The sequence below is a fragment of the Xenopus laevis genome, chromosome 7L (assembly GCF_017654675.1).
Source record: "Xenopus laevis strain J_2021 chromosome 7L, Xenopus_laevis_v10.1, whole genome shotgun sequence".
In the NCBI taxonomy this organism is placed as follows: domain Eukaryota; kingdom Metazoa; phylum Chordata; class Amphibia; order Anura; family Pipidae; genus Xenopus; species Xenopus laevis.
The window spans coordinates 64,170,175-64,183,449 of NC_054383.1; the positions used below are offsets into that span (position 1 = coordinate 64,170,175).

General features: G+C 37.6%; 1 protein-coding gene across 1 annotated transcript; it reads left to right on the plus strand.

Annotated features, from left to right (window-relative positions):
- The first annotated feature begins 93 nt into the window (after positions 1-93).
- Positions 94-11,793, plus strand: LOC108695810 (glycine N-acyltransferase-like). Its single transcript, XM_041570023.1, has 5 exons — positions 94-214; positions 6,069-6,188; positions 8,013-8,130; positions 10,426-10,552; positions 11,274-11,793. Exons 1-5 carry the CDS (start codon positions 137-139, stop codon positions 11,668-11,670), a joined length of 840 nt encoding a protein of 279 aa, XP_041425957.1. The 5' UTR covers positions 94-136; the 3' UTR covers positions 11,671-11,793.
- The last annotated feature ends 1,482 nt before the right edge of the window (positions 11,794-13,275 follow it).

Below are 13,275 nucleotides of genomic sequence, written 5' to 3' on the forward strand. Positions count from 1 at the left end.
CTTACTTCATCATGAATTTATGTAATTATTAACACTTGGTGACAATAAACGATACTTTCCTGATCTAGAAGTTCATTGTGAAACTTACGTTCACTCAAGAACATTGATCGTTGAATGGTTTGCACTTTGCTTTTTCATGATAACTTTACAGTCTCCTGAGAAGCTGGAGCTTCTCAAACAAGATTTAGGTGGTCGTCTTCCAGATGCTCTGAAGGTAAGAAAACACAGTGTATCAGATAAATGCAAGTTAGAAATAAAGAATAAAGCAATATAGTAGGAGAGCAATAAAAAGAAATATAGAAATTTTAGAAAAATATAAAGAAAGTAATTTTGTTACTGCTAAATGAGGGCTGGTTATTATCTTGTCTCATGGCAGAAATATCACAATTCTTACTAAACATCATCCATTCTTAGCAACATTGCAAATTAACTTATTTACTATGGCTGTTTCGACTTCCTATTCTGCCTGGCTTTCATGCATAATAAACTCTAATGTTTACTATAAAGAGAAAATGTAAGTTAAAGGGGTTGTTCACCTTCCAAACACTTTTTTCAATTCAGTTGTTTTTAGATTGTTCCCCTGAAATAAAGACTTTTTCCAATTACTTTCCATTATTTATTTTTTACTGTTTTTCCAAAATCTAAGTTTAAAGTTGAATGTCCCTGTCTGTGGTGTTTCAGTCTGGCAGCTCAGTAATTGAGGCGCAGACTCTAAATTGTTACAATTTTGCAACATTTAGTTAATACATTTCTCAGCAGCATCTCTGGAGTTTTAGTAACTATTGTATCAATTCTAACAGCTGCCTGTAATAAAACCCAAAGATTCTTCTCAGCAGGGACAAAAATAAGAAATGTATCAACTAAATGTACCCATTTAGAACAGTTTACAGGGTCGGCGACCCCCCTGGGGCTGCTTCAGATGGTGAAAAAAGACACTTGACACTTCAATACTAGAAAAACGGTGACTCATAGGTAATAGAAAGTCATTGGAAAAAGTCATTATTTCTGGTGATCTATCTGAAAACAAATAGTTGTTTGAAGGTGAACCACCCCTTTAATGGACTGCTGAATACAAACAGATTACTGTACTGGCAGAGAAAGGTTGAGCAAGTTGAACATTGCAATTCTGTATTTATGACTTGGAAGATAGGCGATAACAAGATAAGAAAGAACTTTCTTTTATTACATAAAATAAACAATTAAATCAATGATTAAAATAAATTTTTCCCCAAGCTTTATTGACATGTAGCAAACAAGTCTGAGTGGTGCATACACTCTTTAGAAAAAAGTAAAATAACTGCCAGTGCACTACCAGTCCAATGCTCCTCGTGTACAAACTTGCAGAGACAAAAGTTTAAAAAACAAACCACACACAATGCTGCACAACTTCAGCATTGTGTGCAGTCCTTTTTTTTTCAATTTTTTTGTCTGCAAGCCTTATTGCATATAGCATTTTTCTGCACCATACTTCTGTCTACAAAGACTTGGATTGGTGGAGTTATTCCTTATCCTCTAAGAGTGAAGTTACTAGTTATGCATATTCTGAGTATTGATCATGATCAAGGTTATGAATGAAGTGTACAATTGCATCGGTATGTGTAACAGAAAGTGTCATATAGGTAGTCTTTTGTTTTAACTTCAGTAGGAGCTCAGTGCCTCTACACATTGAGTCTTCCTGGGATTTGTCTTCAAAGAATTCTAAACTCCAAAACTGAAGTAGTCTGTAATCTAGCCAAGGTCAAGAAAATAAGCTGTTCACAAGAATTCCTGGTCCTCATTTATATTTATGTTGATGTCCAACCAAATATTACATTTTGTGAACCATCTAAAAAGGACAAAAAAGCTTGTAGGGAGGTGTACTCTTTAAAGGGGTGGTTCATCTTTAATTTGACATTTAGTATGTTATAGAATTGTCAGTTCTAAGAAACTTTTCAATTGGTCTTCATTATTTATTTATTTTTTTAAATAGTTTTGAATTATATTCCTTCTTTTGATTTTTTTTTACAGCTTTCAAATGGGCGTCACTGACCCCATCTAAAAAAAACAAATGCTCTGTAAGGCTACAACTGTATTGTTATTGCTACTTTTTTGCCCTCTCCTATTTCTATCTTTTATTTAAATCAGTGCATGGTTGCTAGGGTAATTTGGACACTACTTACCAAATTGCTGACATTGCAAACTGAAGAGCTGCTGAATAAAAAGCTAAATAACTCAAAAACACAAATAATAGAAAATGAAAACCAATTGCAAATTGTCTCAGCCTCTTTCTACATCATACTAGAAGGGATACTTAAAAGGGATACTGTCACGGGAAAAAAATTATTTTTTCAAAACAGTTAATAGTGCTGCTCCAGCAGAATTCTACACTGAAATCCATTTCTCAAAAGAGCAAACAGATGTTTTACTATTTAATTTTGAAATCTGACATGGGGCTCCCTAATACAAGATAACAGCTGCCTGGTAGATCTAAGAACAACACTCAATAGTAAAATCCAGGTTCCACTGAGAGACATCCAGTTACATTGAGTCGGAGAAACAACAGCCTACCAGAAAGCAGTTCCATCCTAAAGTGCTGGCTCTTTCTGAAAGCACATGACCATGCAAAATGACCTCAAATGACTGCCTAAACATCAATATTACAAAATACACTTGCTGGTTCAGGAATGATATTTTAGATTGTAGAGTGAATTATTTGCAGTTTGTACAGTGTCATTTAGAAATAAAATCATCATAAAAATCATGACAGAATCACTTTAACTCAAAGGTGAACAGCTCCTTTCATTCCTATTGGAGTTACACAAAGTACTTAACAAATTTCAAAAGAAACTTTACCCTTCAATCAGCATTACCTTATAAAAAAAAATCAATCTTCCAGATCAAAGGTGTATTTATTCTGCCAGTGTATTTTAAGGTTATCCCTCTTATCTTCTCTGTATATATTGATACCCTGGCAATAAAGTATTTTTTCTCAGCACTGTCATGGCATTGTGCTGGGCTCTGCAGCAACATCTCATGCTGACACCTTTGCTACCATCGATCTGGTACCATCGATAGATTACATAGTGAAAATTTTTGAATTTTGGCGAAAGTATTATGCTTAATGTCATATTATACTAAAGTTTGCTGTACAGTGCTTTGCCCTCAAGGAGCGCTATACATATAAAAATATACATACATACAAGTTAGCTTTCTTTTCTTGCTACAAAAAAAGGAGTGCACCCTAAATGTAACTTTTAGTGTGGGGTATACAGCAGTATACTACAGAAACTCTTTCTGCAAGTGTTAGGCTTCTCAAGAATGTAAACTGCAATTTGGTTCCTAGCATTAAATTAACTAAACACTTTTGCATGTATTTTTTAAGTTCCAAGTGTTAAATCCCTATGCATACCCCCCCCCCCCCATACACACACACACTCACACACAGGACTGCTATGGGCTTTACAATGATAAGTGGCTTCTGCAGTGTTGTGACAATAAACTATGAATAAAAAAGTTATTCCTCATAATTTTTCTTACTGTACTTTGCATGTGACAAATGTCTTTGTGTTCCTCCTTAACGCAAAAGAATAGTGGTAAAAATCTTTTTTTCTCCTATTTTGTCCAAAATACACAAATATGCCAATTGTTTATGACATTGTATTTTAAGGACTTGTTTTGATTTCCTGAACAAACTAAGATAGCAACTATGGATGTATATTCCTTGCATACGGTCATTCGAACCAACTTTGGCATAGAAACAGTTAACAGTACCTATACAATTTTCCAATCACAAGAGGGAATAATCTGTTTTTTAACCATGATTTAATACAATTTATCTAAATTGATATAATATAAGCATGCTACTGAAGATTAGATGAGTTCAGAGATGTTGGGCAGGGCAGAGTTATGAAGTGATTTGAATGTCAGTGTCATTTGTTTTAATTTTATTATGAAAGGTAGTGGAGGCCAGTGCAGAGCTTGGCAGAGTGGCATGGCAGAGTATGTGTATAAGCCTGGAAACAGTGTTCATTATGGACTGGAGCGGTGAAAGCCTCTGACGGGGAAGGCCAATGAATAGAGAGTTACAGTGGTCTAGACTTGATGAAGGAGTGAATAAGAATTTTGGCGGCATCTTGGGTGATAAATGATCGTATTTCGAATATGTTTTTTGGTGAAAGTGACATGATTTAATAAGTGACTGGATATGAGGATTGCAGGAGAGGGCAGAATCTAGGATAACCCCAAGACCTGGGCAGACGGAGTGAATTTGGAATTGTTGACTATGATATTTCTGGAATGTTACGGGTGCTAGTTGGGGGAAAGAGAACCATTTCCGCATTAGAGAGGCTTCCCGCATTAGAGAGGCTTCATTTAAGGTAGTGTTGTGACATCAAGTAGAGAAAGTGAACAGGCAGGAGGAGACCGAGTTAAGAGCTCTGAGTTGAGATCAGGAGAGAAAGATCTGAGTATTGTCAGCATAGAGTTGGTATTGGAAACCATATGAGTTTATTAGTTTGCCAAGGGAGGAAGTATAGTGAAAAAAATAATAAGGGGCCCAGGACAAAGCCTTGAAGAACCCCAACAGAAAGAGGTAGGGGAGAAGTTGATACTCTATTGTAGGAAACACTGAAAGAATGATTAGTGTGGTAAGAAGAGAACTAGGTCAGGGCTGTGTCACGAAGGCCAAGCGAATGGAGCGATTGGAGGAGGAGTGGATGATCCACAGTGTCAAATTAATCTAGATCAAGAAGTATTAGTAGTAAGAAGTGGTTGTTGGCGTTTGCTGTTAAATAGTTATTAGTTAGTTGGGTTAGGGCAGTTTCAGAGGAGTGTAGGTGCCTTTAACCAGATTATAGCGACCCGATTAAGTTGAGTTATAACTAAAGCCCTTGAAACTATCATAGCCCTGGATATTATGCTTGCCCAAGGAGTCATCCAAGCCAATCCAAGGGCACCCTCTAATACAACATTCCCTATCAGGCCATTTCACAGCCTCAAAGCCATCACAGTAAAGAACATTAACGTTGCTTCAAGTGAAAATTTTGTTCCTCAAGTCCGGGGTCGGACTGGGCCAACTGGACCACGGACACTGTCTAGATCTGCAAAGCCTGTTATCCACAAAAACCAAAAAATCCTTCTCAAATAATGAGGGTCTCCACACAGTTTCATTTAATTTGTAACTAATATTTATGTTATTTTTGCCGAAGTGCAGGTTTACTCACAGGTCAAGCGGGTTTGGGCTAACCTCAGCACTTCCTGCTTCTATTTTTATCTTTTCTATTTTTATCTTTTCTATTTTTATTTTTTCTATTTTTATTTTTTCACTCGCCCTGCCCCACCCCATTTGTGACATCATTGACGGGTTGGGTTGACGTGGGCCTATAAATAGAGGAGAGGAGGTTGGTGCGATTGGTGTAGGTCGAGTGTGGGTTATGAATAACCAGACCCGCACATCACTACTGCCTAGCTCCTACCACCTGTGGGTGCAGGTCCTGGCACCCTAGAATGCAGGAAATTGGAATGGCATTTCAAGTCCCATCTCTTATTATCTGTTCCAAAAGTTTTTTACCACTGATGTTAAACTAACAGTATATTTAGATGAACTGGACCAATTAAAAATTAAGCCTTCATTAACTGGTTTCTTACCTTTACCTCCTTTTTCAATTCCCACAAGATTACCATTACCATATGCTTCAGTTGTTTCTCTTCATATCATTTAATAGGTTGTATTAATTTTTGAATACTTTTTATTGATAACTGATGAATTCAGATAATATATAGTGTGTTATGTATGCAACAGGTATCTGAGGTTCACCACACATAAACCCACTTACCTTTTAAAAGATATTGTAAGGACACAACTTTTTAGAGTCACTGGATACATGTACAGTGGGACGCATAAGAAAAAAACAGCCCAGTACATTAATTACATTAGCCATACAGAAATTTACTTTATTATTTAATGCTAATTGTTAACTGGTTGCTATTGAATACTTTACTGGAGAAAATGTCCCTTTTGTTAGTAAACGAGTGACAGCATGTTTTGATAAAAGTATGTGGAGGTGTCTGAAATATATATCTCCTGACAGATCTATGGAAGCCTCTTCTCAATTCTTAAAGGCAATCCGTTCAATTTGGAGGTGCTTGTAGATTCTTGGCCAAATTATGGAGCTGTGATGACGCCCTCTGGTAACTATTTCTTAATTATTGTAAGTCAGGCACTTTAACATCATGGGGGTTTTTGACGCTTATGGGGGATTGTGCAGGTGGGGCTCAGAACACATTTCTCTTGCAGCATCCTACAATTTTTTTCCTCTAGGACATTTTTATCACTTTTAAAAGTCATATATTTACAGACTCTGATTAAAAACGGAACGCTGTGATTTTCATTTGCAGGCACGTTTTTTCCACTGCTTGATGTGATCAAGCTTTTCTGTAAATATTTTTTGTTAAAAAAAGTGATAAAATATAATCAAAATGTAAACATTAGTTTAATTAGTTTTTTCACAAGCCCAATCTTCCAGTCACATACAGCATAATAAATTAATTTGTCTAAGGTCAATGACACATGGGGCAATTAGTTGCCACATTTTTAGAAAAAAACTGATTGTGGCGACTAATCACCATATAGAGCAGGGGTATCCAACCTGAGGCTCCGGAGCCTCATGCGGCTCTTCATCCTGCTTGCTGCGGCTCGGTCTTGCAGCTCAGGTTGGCTCGCAGGGCTGTATAGAAGTCCCAGGAGTGACAGGCAAGATCGAGCCGCAGCAAGATGATTCCTCATGGTCCTTACCACAATCACAGACTCAAGACAATAGAGGGAAGATCAGCATTGAACTTCAGAAACAGAATTTACATTAAACAGATGAGAACACTAGCATTTAAAGTTGAAGGAAATTCCCTGGGCGCAAAAACCCTCCCCCTCCCCTGTGTTGCCCCCCCTCCCCCTTCCCCCCTGGCCTACCTGTCCCGCCGGGCAAATGCCCCTAACTTGTTACTCACCCCTCTGCGCAGGTCCAGTCCACGGAGTTCACAGGCACCATTCAGTGTTTAATTTATTTCAAAGTAGGCCTACACATACAAACGGCACTTCTGTTTGTTGTATTCAGTTGTTCTATTCTGTTGTTTATGTTTTGCGGCTCCAGACTATTTTTCTTTAGTGGAAGAGGGGGCAAAATGGCTCTTTTGATAGTAAAGGTTGCTGACCCATGATACAGAGCTAGTGATGGCAAATCATACATTCCTATTAGATAGCTTTTATGGCTAGTCGTGGCTACTTTGGCGATTAGTTGCAGCAATCGGGATCTTTAAAACTTGCGGCAGCTAATCGCCCTGTGTGTCTTTAGCTTCAAATCAAACGGGGGAATGTAATAAAAATCGATAACGGAAAAACTATTCGCAATGCGAAAAGTTATGCCTTTGCGCGAACAAATTTTGCTTTGTGCGAATTTAATATAGCTTTTGCGAGCCCGGAAACTGTTTAGCGACCACTTCCGACAGTGAAAGACCGTTTGCGAATTTTTTAGTTTGCGCGCAAAAAAAACTTCTTACTGAAAAAGTCGTTATGTTTGCTCCAAAAGATTACAACACCTTCAAGCACTTCTTATGAGTGCGCAATTAAAATTCGCAATGCGCAATTAAAATTCGCAATGCAATAACAGTTTAACGAACAATATTACATTGCGAGATGTGGATTTTTAATCTTATTGGTGCGAATTGTCTTGCTCTTTGCGACTATTATTACATTCCCCTGATAGAGTAATAAACAATTGGCAGCCCTTTTAACAAGGAATGCTGTGATTTTGAAATGATCTGCAGCCACTGTTAGGGCAAATCAATCCAATGAATTAGTCTCTCACAGTCTCCTGTATTTTTCTCTGCTTGCAAAGCAGTCCCAGTGGCACAGCTTACTTCAGGGTATGAGAGAAATATATATATATATATATATATATATATATATATATATATATATATATATTTATATTTAAATATATATATATATACATTCCATTACTTTCTGTATATTTTTGCAGGTAGCTCCGCCTGTTTGGGATCCCTACATCAACTCATACAGTTTCTTTGTTCGAGATGAAAACAGAATAACTACTGTTCTGGAACATATCAACTGGAAACAGGCATTTGAAATGCAATGTATGTAGAAATTGGGGTTTATATGATTTTGGCTGAAGTGGAAACATTTAAAGGGCAATACAAACTACAACGTCTTGTGATTCTTGCTAGGCATGCATTACCTACAGGCAATCTGGGCAACTAAGTGGCAAATGAGATCCAATGTTGATAAATGTAAAGTCATGCACCTGGGATGTAAAAATATCCAAGCCACTTATACCCTTAATGGGACTGCACTAGGAAAATCCATTATGGAAAAGGACTTTAGAGCCCTTGTAGATAATAAACTTGGCTGTAGCAAGCAATGCCAGTCAGCAGCATCAAGGGCAAATAAGGTCTTGAGCTGTATTAAAAGGGGCATTGATTCACGGCAGGAAGGGATCATTCTTCCACTGTATAGAGCACTGGTAAGGCCCCATCTAGACTATGCAATACAGTTTTGGTTTCCAGTGCTCAAACAGGACATTATTGTATTAGTGAGGGTACAGAGAAAGACAACTAAGCTGGGAAAGCACTTTAATATACACCATAGAATCCATTTTTGTGCTTCCCTACAGAGATTTTTTTTAAGCTGGTAAAAGGAATGAAAAATTTTAGCTATGAGGAAAGAATGGCCAATTGGTGTATTCACGCTGGAGAAGAGGCGCTTAAGCGGTGATATGATAACATGTATAAATGTATAATGAGATCATATAATAATCTCTCTAATGCTTTATTTACCAGTAGGTCTTTCCAGCTGACATGAGGTCACCCATTTCAATTAAAAGAAAGGAGGTTCTGTCTAAATTTTCAGAAGGGTTTTTTTTACAGTGAGAGCTGTGAAGATGTGGAATTCTCTCCCTGAATCAGTTGTACAGGCAGATACATTAGATAGCTTTAAAAGGGGTTAAATGGCTTTTAAGCAAGTGAGGAAATACAGGGTTATGGAAGATAGATCATAGGACAGGTTGATCCAGGGACTAGTCCAATTGCCATTTTGGAATCAGGAAGGAATTTTCCCCCCCCTCTAAGGCAAATTGCAGAGGCTTCAGATTGGATTTTTTGCCATCCTCTGGATCAACTAGCAGTTAGGCAGGTTAAAAAAGTTAAATGGTTGAACTTGATAGACTTTTTTCAACCTAACTTATGTTACTTACTATGTTACAATGAAATCAGTCAAACTGAATATTCAGAAATTCACCACAGGTGTAATGCAGAAATTCCTGGCAAACCTCTGCATGGCAAAATTGTTCGCTCATTACTAACATACCTCCAAACTGTCATGGGACAGTCTCCATTTTGATAGCTCAACCCGCAGCCCCCAGATTGTTACTTAAATGTTCCGACTTTCTCTTTGATCACCTGCACTGAACAGCCAGAAAAAGATGCAATGTTTCTAAAACCTAATTGGCTTTTGGCAGAGAGCCCAGAAGAAGTGGCAGGTTCACTTCAATACATTTGTAACATTTTTAGAGACACAACGAAACAATTGTAACAATTTAGGATAAGCAGGTTTCTTGGGGACCTTCATTAGCATAATTGTGATAACATAAAAAACAAAAATGTGTTCAAACTTTTAAAACATGCCAAATTTTGTAAAATGAACATGGTAATTAGGGGTTGTGGCCACAAAACAGGCATGATCAAAAATTGTAACATTTTTTTTTTTTAGTCTAATAAATTTGAATATACTCACAACTCGAATGGGAGGTTATTTAAGAAAAAACTGGAACGTCTAAAACTCAAATGAATATATTATGACCTGAAAACTCTAATCAAATTCAAATCAAATTCGACTAAACTGGAATCGATTTTTTTCTCCGAAAACAACTTGAATGTCATTATTATTAGCATTTTCAAATGGGTTACTGGACCTCTGCCATTGACTTCTACTTGAAATTGGCAGGTTTTAGGTGATGAATAGTCGAATTCAAGTTGTTTCCAGGGTCCAGGTATGATAAATCTCGAGTTCAAGCTTGGATTATTCCCAACTCAAATTTGTGAGTTTTGAACAAAAATCCAACTTGAAAATTCGAATCCGATTTCGAATTTACAATTCAACCCGTAATAAATCTTCCCCCTATGTGTGCAGAAATACCCCCCTTTTATTTTGGACTGAAAATGTATTTCTCTTAGGGTACATTAGTCATTGTGGCTCTATTCATTGGTAAAAATAGACAAAAGACATATTTTAAACTGTAGACCTGCAAGAATGTCTACATTTCTGCACAGTAAACAAATATCCATGAGTGAAAATGAATTGTCCTTTGTCTGATTCTGTTTCGTTATTGACATTTATAATCACTGCATAATTTGGATTACATTCTGTTTTCATAGCAATGCAAGAATGCTTCATCAATAAAATCAAGTATGAGGCAGAACAAAGGAATGTGGACATTGATATATCACTGTTGAGGACATATTATCAAGGAACTCAAAAAGAAGCTCATAAGCATGCTCAGAGGTAATGTAGCTGCAAGCTATATCAAATTAATACAATTTATATGCAAAACATTAGTAGAGACGAAGTAAATATAACACGTGAATGTCAATATTTGGGGGATTTATCAAAATCTGAATTTATCTGATAATTTTATTTAAAAAAAATCAGAGCAAAATATAATCCACAATTTGACCTCATACTTTATTAAAAGAGTACAATTTTAATCCGAATTTTTTTGATAATTGTATTTGAAAACGTCCAAGCAAACTAGAATCCACAATTTGACCTTATTTTTTATTAAAAAGTATGATTTTATCGAATCAGGGAAAAACTCAAAAGCGAGCAAAAATCCAAATGAATTTTTTCAGATTTTTTTCCTCAATCACTATTTTTTCGGGCTTTTTTCGGATTTTTGCCCGAAAAGCCCAAAATAGTCTGATTTTTGGCTAATTCCAGCGCAGACTACAGAAACTTCCAAATAAGATAGGGACCTCTTCCATTGACTTATATACAACCTTGGCATGTCTAAGATGGAGGATTTCAGATTCTGACCTTTTCCATCCTCAGGGTATAATAAATTTGAAACATTTTTTTATTACACTAAAAATTTTTTTTTCGTTTTTTGCATTCGGACTTTAATAAATAACCCCCCTTGGTGTTACCAGCACTTTGGTATAAATGTTTTATGTTCAAGGACATAATTAAGAGATTAATACATTGTCATCTCTTTTCATTTCAATAGACATCATAAGAACCAGGAGTTTTGCAGTCTCTCCTCTGCTTATGTATCACTTGTTGATGATTCCTGGACATTTGGAGGAAGCTTTGCAAGTCAGGCATATGTTAATCTCTGCATAAAGTCACAGCCCTCCTGCTGTTTGTTGAACAGTGGTATCCCTGTGTCATGGGTGCTGAGTGATCACTATGGGGCAATGCGTATGCTCCACACTGTTCCCCAGGAAAGACGTAAGGGTCTTGGTACAAGCGTTTGTAGTGTACTGTCAGAAATAATGATAAAGCAGGGCAGGCCAATCTACTGCCATGTAGAAGAGGAAAACATTCCATCTCAATTCATGTTTAAAGGTTTGGGGTTGCAAGAGACAAAATGCAAGTTACTCTGGGTGAGATCAAACTCTTAGCACCATCTGGCTGGTTCATTATAGTGGGCAGCTATGGCCATTAAGACTTACAGTGCAAAATATGATAATTATGGGTATAACCGAATGTTGTGTGAAACATGAATATTAAAGATACTTTACAAATAGTCAGCCTTTTTAATCATTTCCAATGCTTTACTTTTGAGTATCTAGGGAACAGATTCTATTCAGTGAGAAAAGCACTCAACCAATTTTATTTAAAGAGAAATAATTGAATCTTGCTCATAATCTGACAAATATCTGATATGAAGATGCAATTTTAGTATTTTAAGGAGGTTATTTATCAAATGTTGAGTTTTAGAGCATTTCGAGCTTTTTGAAACCTTGAATGAACTCAAATAAACTCAAATTAACTCACAACTCGAATGGGGGGGAATAGATCTCTCCTCCCTCCCTGATATTGCTATATGGGCCTCGCAGGGTATTAAGTTCCAAAATTATATTGTGCTTGATGGAGACATAAAGCAGTTTCAAGCCCTCAAAGAGAGCCACCAGTTACCTCAAGGCATGTTCTTTAGGTATCTTCAGCTCTCACATGCTTTCCGCACACAATTCCCTATCAGACCAATAGAGGTAGCGGATACCGCCTTGGAGAAATACTTGTGAAGGGAAGGCCTTGTTAAACCCCTATGCCACTCTTATACTATTTTGGGGAAAACCACCCAAGACCCACTTGCTAAAGCACTAGGGAAAAGGAAAAGGGACATCCCAAACTTAACGGAGGAGTTGTGGGAGTAAGCCCTAAAACAGATACCAGACTTAACTATATCTATCAGAGACAAATACATTCAGGCCCGGACTGGCAAACTTTGTGTTTGGTCAAATACCCGGTGGGCCGTTCATCTCATAGTTAAAATGGGCCGACTTTCTCGCTACAGTTAAAATTGAATTAAAGCCCCCGACTGCCACAAATTTTTCTGTTTAAGGCACATTTGCGTGCAATGAAGGCACATAAAATAATAGAGAACTCCATGCACATACATATCAGAGTATGAGCCACAGACTGTATGACTGCAAGCACTTATGTCACTGTCCCACCAATAGTCTCGCTCCAGGAGAGATAGTGGCTCCCACCTCTCCAATCGTATCTTCAAACTTCAGCTCCTGCTTGTGATCTCCCGTCTCCAGGTTACATTGCGGAGAGCAAGCAGGGGCAGGAAGTCCATCATTTCATTTAATTTAATGGCAAGTGCTGGAAGCACAGGCAGCCTTGCAGTGGGGATTTTTTTCTCTTTGCTCTCCACACCTCTTCCATTGTATAATGCTTCTCCTTCCCGGCTAGGCACAAGCACAGGCACTGGCTTAATAGCGCAGCCGGATCAACATATCGAGCTGCTACCACACTAGGGGGGAGAGGACGTCCCTGATGCATTAGATCTCAGGTGCAAGTGCATGGAGTAAGTTTCTCTCTCAGACATTGTGTGCTGTGTGTCTGTGTTCTCTTGTGTGTCCTGATACAAACTCATTTTGTGCCTGAGATGAATGGCAGGTGTGTGGGCATGCTGACTAGCATGGTCCCTGGGCTGGCCCTTCTACAGCAGGAGAGAGAAAAGTTCCTGCAGTCTGTGCTTTGGCACTAGGTAGCTC